The sequence below is a fragment of the Plasmodium reichenowi genome, chromosome 2 (genome assembly GCF_001601855.1).
Source record: "Plasmodium reichenowi strain SY57 chromosome 2, whole genome shotgun sequence".
Lineage (NCBI taxonomy): Eukaryota > Apicomplexa > Aconoidasida > Haemosporida > Plasmodiidae > Plasmodium > Plasmodium reichenowi.
Genome location: NC_033647.1, coordinates 506660 through 514931, shown reverse-complemented (window position 1 = coordinate 514931; position 8272 = coordinate 506660). Strand labels below are relative to the sequence as shown.

Sequence of the window (8272 nt, the reverse complement as noted above, 5' to 3'; positions counted from 1 at the left end):
GGATTTTTCAAAGGGAATTATTTTTATTTTATATTTATTTTAATTCTTTACTTTTGAATAAATTTTTTTAAATTCTATTTCTTCAACATATACATATTATATATATATGTATATATTTTAATACATATAGCATTTTTTTTTTTTTTTTGATTTTATTAACGTTATGATATTATTATATTATACATATATATTATATATATATAATATATATAATAATAATATTGTAATATTTAAAATATTATGAAAATATATTTATATAATATAATATAATATAATATTTTATATTATTTTTTCTCATATTTTTTATAGATAAATTACCCATTAATATATTTTTATATTTATATATATTTTTTACTTTTTTAATTAAAATTTTTATGAAAGAAAAATTTTATAATGTTGTATTTAAAGATTGATTATAAATATAAAAAATTTTATGTATATTTTTTTTTTTTAAATAATAAAAAATAAAATATATATATATATATATATATTGTATGATAGATAAAATATATAATTGTATATTTTTTTATAATTTTATTATTTCTTTTAAATATTTGTCATAAATGGTAAATTTTTAATATATCGCATTAAATATAAAAATATATATTGTATGTTCTATAACAAAAATATAATATTATAATATATATATATATATATATTCATATTTATATTTGTATAATTTATATATTTTTATATCATTGTTCAACTTATTTATTTTTTTATGTGTTGTTTTTCCATTTTTTTTTTTTGCCTTTTCTTATTTTATATTTATTCATTTGTGTGGGGGGGGATGTGCGAAAAAAAGATGAAACATATATAATGATTTTTGGAAGAAATATATGGTATATAAAAGTATAATAAAACAACAACAAAAAAAAAAAAAAAAAAAAATATAATATAATATAATATATAAGTAAATATACATTTATTTTATTATTATGTATTTAAATATTAATTAATAATCTCCTTTATACATTATTGTTATTTTATATACATGTACCTATTTTTAAAATGTGTTACTAATAATTATTATATTATTTACTCTGTTTATATATATATATATATATATATAATATATTTATAATAAAATTATTATTACCATATTAATATTATTATTTTATGTAAGCATATAAAATTAAACATAAATGCATTTTACATAAATTTAATTTTTAGAAGAACACACACATATATATTATGACCCTAATGTTAGTTTATATATATATATATATATATGTACTTTTTATTATGTATGAAGAATAAACACATTAACACATGAACATATAGTGATTTGAACACATAAATGTATTATATATATATATATATGCTTACCTATATACATACATACATACATACAATATTTTACTTATTAGTGTTTTCTTACAAATTAAATATATTCCATTTATATATTGTTTCTTGATATATCTGGAAAAATATAGATATTTATTTTTAAAGGATTAATTAACCTAAATTTTTGTGTATTAATATATATATATATATATTTATTTATTTATTTATTTTTTTTTTTTTTTCAATTTTTTTTTTCCTCCAAAAAAGGGGAAAGGGAAAAGAAAAATTCTCCTGTTTTGTGACTACAAAATATTAAAATTCCAAAAAATATATTTTATTTAACATTTTATTTATGTTTATGTTTATATTCATCCCTTTACATATTATCGTTGTTTTTTTTTTTTTCTTCTTTCTTATACTTTTTTTAGTTTTTCTTTTAATTTTTATTTTGTATTTTATTTTATTTTGTGTGTGTGTGTGTATTAATAAATAAAAACATGTACATATATGTGACATTTATAAGAAAAAAAAAAAAAAAAAAGATAAAGATTATAATTAAAAATTATATTTAATTGTAGAAGAATAAATAATTATATATATATATATATATATATTTATTTATGTATGTATTTTTTTTTTTTTTTTTAAAGACAAATTCTCATATATGTATACTAAATGTAGAAAGTCATATTAATAAAAAATATAACTAAAATGATAACATGTAGTCTAAACCATTAAGGATATATTATATTAATAATATATATACATTTATATATATATATATATATATAAATATATATATATGAAGAAGTAATGAATCGAATTTATATGATACTATATAGGATCTGAAAAATGGGTGATAAACAAAATAAAAAAAATAAAAAAGATAAAAAAAATAAAAATAGTAAAAATAATAAAAGTGATAAAAATGATGTAAACAGTAAAAACAAAAAGAATAACGATAATAATAAAACAAATGATAATTATTGTAACCAAGTTATAGACAATACAAATGATGAGGTGATAGAAACACCAGAACAAAATGATAACATAAAGAAGGAAAATCCTTCGAGTAATAATAATAATAATAATAATAATAATAAAGATGATGCCATATGTAATAATAATAAAGATGATGCCATATGTAATAATAATAAAGATGATGCCATATGTAATAATAATAAAGATGATGCCATATGTAATAATAATAAAGATGATACCATATGTAATAATAACAAAGATGATACCATATGTAATAATAATAAAAATGATACCATATGTAATAACAAAGATGATACCATATGTAATAATAATAAAAATGATACCATATGTAATAATAACAAAGATGATTTGATGAATGATAAAAATGAGAAACCTTTGAATAATGACGATAAGGAAGATCCTTTAAATAACAATGGATCCAATAATATCGATAAAAATAAAAACGACGAAGAAGGTTCCTCTTGTTTATCATCCCTTCAAAATGAAGGAGTAGATATTAATCAAACGAAGGATAATAAAGAAAAAAAACGAGTAAGCGATGCTTCTGATATATACGCAAGAACTGACAGTGTGAATAGTAATTTAATAAAAATTAGTCAAAGCAGTGAAGAATGGGAATCACAAAATAAATGGACGTTATCTGTTTTATTTCAAAACATAAAATCTATTGTTGTAAAAAATTATATATTTGTAGCAAAAAAATGTGGGATTCCTAACCAACCGAATAAACCTGGTCCAGTACTAGCCATAAGTATAGAAAAAGCAAATAATAATGATTGTGATAATATAATTGTTCAAACACCATGTGCTTATGAAAAATATTCTTTAAGAGGTAAATTAATTCAACATAAAAGTTTATATCCATGTACTATTACATGTATGATGAATGGAAGTATAGGGGGTATTGGAAAAGTAGTTATCTTAGGAGAACAAAATGGAAATGTACTAATTTATAAAATTGATAAATTTGAATGTATATTAAAATTAAATACGAAAGAATGCTTAAAAAAATATTTTAATAATAATCCAACTACTAGAAGAAAATCTATTAATAATTATATGGATTTTAAAGATAAAGTTGTTAATTATTATCATCATCCTAGTAATGATAAAGAACAACAAAAACAATCAACACAGTATAATCATAACAAACATAATAACAATTTTATTAATAATATAGACACATCTCAAACCAATCATAACAATCCATATGATGATAATGACTTGTCATATCAAATATCGGGTATTTCAGTTAAATCCACATTTGCTAATTTTATTCATTGGATTATAGCCGGAAATATGAAAGGCTATATTTTTGTTTGGGAAGTACCTAGTGGAAATATTATTAAAATTTTATTACCTCCGTTATATTTTTTTAATGAAGCAAAAAAAAAAAAAAAAAAAAAAAAAAAAAAAAAAAATAATTATAACAATCGTAATTATCCTTACTCTTCTTCTTCTTCGCCGTCCTCGTCTTCATCATCGTCTTCACCATCGTCTTCACCATCGTCTTCACCATCGTCTTCACCATCGTCTTCATCATTGTCTTCATCATTGTCTTCATCTGTTTCATCATATTATAGTGATGATTTTTATTATGCATCTAATGGGGAGAAAAAAAAAAAGAAGAAAAAAAAGAAAAGAAAGAAAAAAAAAACAAACACAAATAAAAACATAAATATGAATACAAATGAAATTAAAAAAAATACAAACGAAGTGCAGAATCAAAATAAGCAAAATTATAATGGGAGACAAAATAATTTAAGCATCTCACATGTTACTCTTAATGGTATCAATGTAAATGAAAAATTAGAAAAAACAGAAGAAGTAAATAAGCAAAATGGTTTTATTAATAGTGATAAACAAAATAGTACTTATAATAGTGACGACAATTGTTATAATCATAGCGATGAAAGTAGTGATGATAATAGTGACTATTGTAGTGATGATTTATATTCAGATGAATATAGTGAAAGTGATACTTCTCCTAATAATTCAACTAATGAATCGTATGATACAAATTCAATTCATAATAAGAGAAAAAAAAATAAAAAGAATACATATAAGGATATATCCAACAAATGTTATGTTTCAGCTATCCTAGCTGTTACACATAAATATGAATTATGGGTTGCATTTGGTAATGGATATATAGCCGTTTATGACTTATATGATTTTCAATTACTTCTTTATACATGCATTTCAAAAAGTCCCATAATGGATTTAAAATATTCCAAAATTTTGGAAGATGTCTTGATATTAATTGGTAACAATTACTTATCCGTGTGGGATACGAAAACCTTAAAACAAGTTCGAAAAATCCCAACTAGCCAAATCACCAGCAAAAATTCTTCATTATCGACCATTTATTTATTAGAGTCACCAAACTCATGGAAATATAAACAAGTGGTTCTTATTGCAGGGTGTAATAATGGATCCGTTTGTTTAACCAATATAACAAAAAAAGTTGATGGAGATTTAACTTTCTCTTATATCAAAACATATAATAAACATTTTGAACCATATGTCCCCATCAGCTATATTTATATTGAACCTACTATTAACGCTGCATTCGTTGGAGATGCAAGCGGGGTTGTTTTTACTTTACCTAGAATTCTAAGTACACTAAAAAATAATGATAGTTCATAATAAAATATATACAATATATACAATATATACAATATATACAATATATAATTTTTCTTTTTGTTTTCTTTTTTTTTTATTTAAAATTATTAATATATATTTTGAAATTATATAGAAAGGTTTTCCGTATGTAGGAAGACCAATAAATATGTTGATTCATATGGTTATACATATGTATATATATATATATATATATATATAAATATATTTATTTATTTATATATACATATATATATTTATTTATTTATATATACATATATATATTTATTTATTTATGTATTTATTTAATCATTTTTTTTTTTTTTATATTTATATAATTTTTATATATCCCATAATTTTTTATATTTTAATTTTTGTAAAGACAAAAATGATTTTTAAAATAATAATATACATTTGTAAAATGTCATTATTAATGTTTTTTAACATAAAAATATATATGTATATATATATATATATATATATATATATATATATACTATTTAACGTGATGTAGCCTACTATAAAGGACATAAATTTCCCTCAATGCAAAAAAAAAAACATTAATAAAATGATTCATTTTTATATATATGAGTGAACTAAAATATTTTCATTATCTTATAAAAATTATTTTTATAATTAAGGAAAAGAAAAAAAAAAAATTAAACATAAAAAAATGAATTGAACCTTTTCTTTTTTATAAAATAACATATGAATTACATTCTAATTTCTTATTATGAGATCTATAAAGATGTTATTACATGAAAATTACAAAATATTAGACAAAATATTATTGGAAAAAAAAAAAAAAAAAAAATTAATAAACATTTACACACATTTTTAAGAATAATTTTGAAAAATTCTGTACGGTTCAGAAAAAATATAACACTGTTCATTAACATTTTTTTATAGCTATCTATAGGTATATTTATATGTATATTTATATGTATATTTATATTTATATGTATATGGATATTTATATTTATATTTATATGTATATGGATATTTATATTTATATGTATATTTATATGTATATGGATATTTATATTTATATGTATATTTATATTTATATGTATATTTATATTTATATTTATATATATATTTATATGTATTTGTATTTTCTTATTTTTATTTTATTTTTTTTTTATTATCTATTTTGAAATTCTAGCTAAAAATTATAATTAAATAAAAACCAAAAAAAATAATATCCGAAGTAGTAGCAGAATATATACATACAACAACTCAGAGGATAAATTTTTATAAACATTACCAAAAGAATAACAATATAATAAAAAAAAAAGTACAATTATATAACATTACACAAGTACAAAAATTAATACTAAATAATATATATAATAGTTAAGTACACTTTATTAATTGTACATATGTGTATTTTATATATATATATATATATATATATATATTTTTTTTTTCGGAGAAATATATAATAAATGTAATACATATTTTAATGTACAATTATAAATTTAGTTTAAATTTTTATAAAGAAAAAATTATATATTATCATTTTTATTAATATATATTCATATATATATTTCTTCATTTTAAGTAAAAAATAAACTTGTTAAAATGTAATTAATTTATAATATAGAAAATTTTAATATTATATTATATATATATATATATATATGTGCATATTTCATATATATATATATATATATATTAATACTTTGGACATAACTTTTTTATTTTCTCGTTTGCATGCACCTTATTTTATGTGGTAAATATTATTTTTTTTAAAGAAAAAAAGGAGAAAAAAATTTCATATAAAAAAATAGAATGTAAAAATAATAATATTAGATTTATAGAAAAAAGAAATACAAAAAAAAAGAAAAAAAAAAAAGAGAAAAAAATAATAATAAAATAATTAAATAAATACATTTATATAGAATAATATTTTAGAAATTCTAATAAAAAAAAAATATATATTATATATATATATATATATATTTATATAATATAATAATATATTAATTATATTATAGAATTTTAATTTTTATCGAGTAAGGTTCTTTTTAAAATTAGTTAAAAAAAAAAAAAAAATTTCTTTACATATATAAAAATATTAATATATATATATATATAATATATTATTATTATATATTATGTAAAAATAATTACTTATATATCAAAACACAATAAAATATAATCTCATAAAAATTAAAAAAAAGCTATATAAAAAAAAAAAAGAAAAAAAAAAAAAAAGAAAGAAAAGCTAAAAAAAACATTTACATATCAAAAATTATAAACATAATTATTTCTAAATAAAAAAATACCTATATATATATAAAATTAATGAATAATAAGAATCTTTAGTATTATTATTCTAAGCTTAAAAAAAAATATATATATATAATATATATATAAATATTTATAATATATATATACATTATAATTGTTTTCGGTTTTTATTTTCTATATCTATTTCTTTTTTTCTTTTTTTTTTGTTTTAGCATAACGTATATATATATATATATATATATATATATGTATTATTATATATGTACTGCAAAATAAATTAGCATTCATAGGTTTTAAAAAAAATAAACTTAATTATAATCTCTCACGATTCCTTAAAAAACAAATATATATTATGTTTTATAAATATTAATAAATTATGCGTGAAAATATATTAATTATTATTATTATATATATATATATATATATATAATATGTATACAATATTATTAATGCACCACGTTTTTTTATTGTTACATAAAAAATATGTTATAGAAAAATAAATAGGTTTAGAAAAATATATGTTAGAACATATATTTATTTAAAAACCAAGGTTTATTATTATTATTATTATTATTATTATTATTATTGTTGTTTTTTTTTCTTGTTATATATATATATATATATATATATATATTTATTTATTTATTTATATTTATATTTATAGCTATTTTTAATTTGTATAAATTTTTTTATTTTTATATTTGTTTTTGTATTATTCCATTATTGTTATATGCTATTATTTTGTTTTTCATAATATATATTTTTTTTAGATATCCAAATGAATAATATAAAATGTATACCATAATAGATACACCTATATTATTATATATGAATATATCATGTGTATTCATGTATTTACCATAAATTCATTTAATATATATATGTATATATAAATGATACATCCGATTACATATCTTTTAATAAGTAAATTAGCTATTGGGTCCTAAATCACCCCTTGATTTATCATCTTTATAAAAAGATAATTATATATAGATATATATAAAGAAAAATATGAAAAATATTTTTTCTACTATATTATCCTAATAGTATAAATATAACATATATATATATATATATATATATATATATATTTTTTTTTTTT

The 8272-nt window shown here is 17.0% G+C and overlaps 1 protein-coding gene across 1 annotated transcript; it reads left to right on the top strand.

Moving 5' to 3' along the window:
* Positions 1 to 2139: 2139 nt before the first annotated feature.
* On the top strand, positions 2140 to 4938 carry PRSY57_0214300 (hypothetical protein; the record flags this gene model as incomplete). Its single annotated transcript, XM_012905577.2, has 1 exon — positions 2140 to 4938. One exon carries the CDS (start codon positions 2140 to 2142, stop codon positions 4936 to 4938), a length of 2799 nt encoding a protein of 932 aa, XP_012761031.2.
* Between the last annotated feature and the right edge of the window lie 3334 nt (positions 4939 to 8272).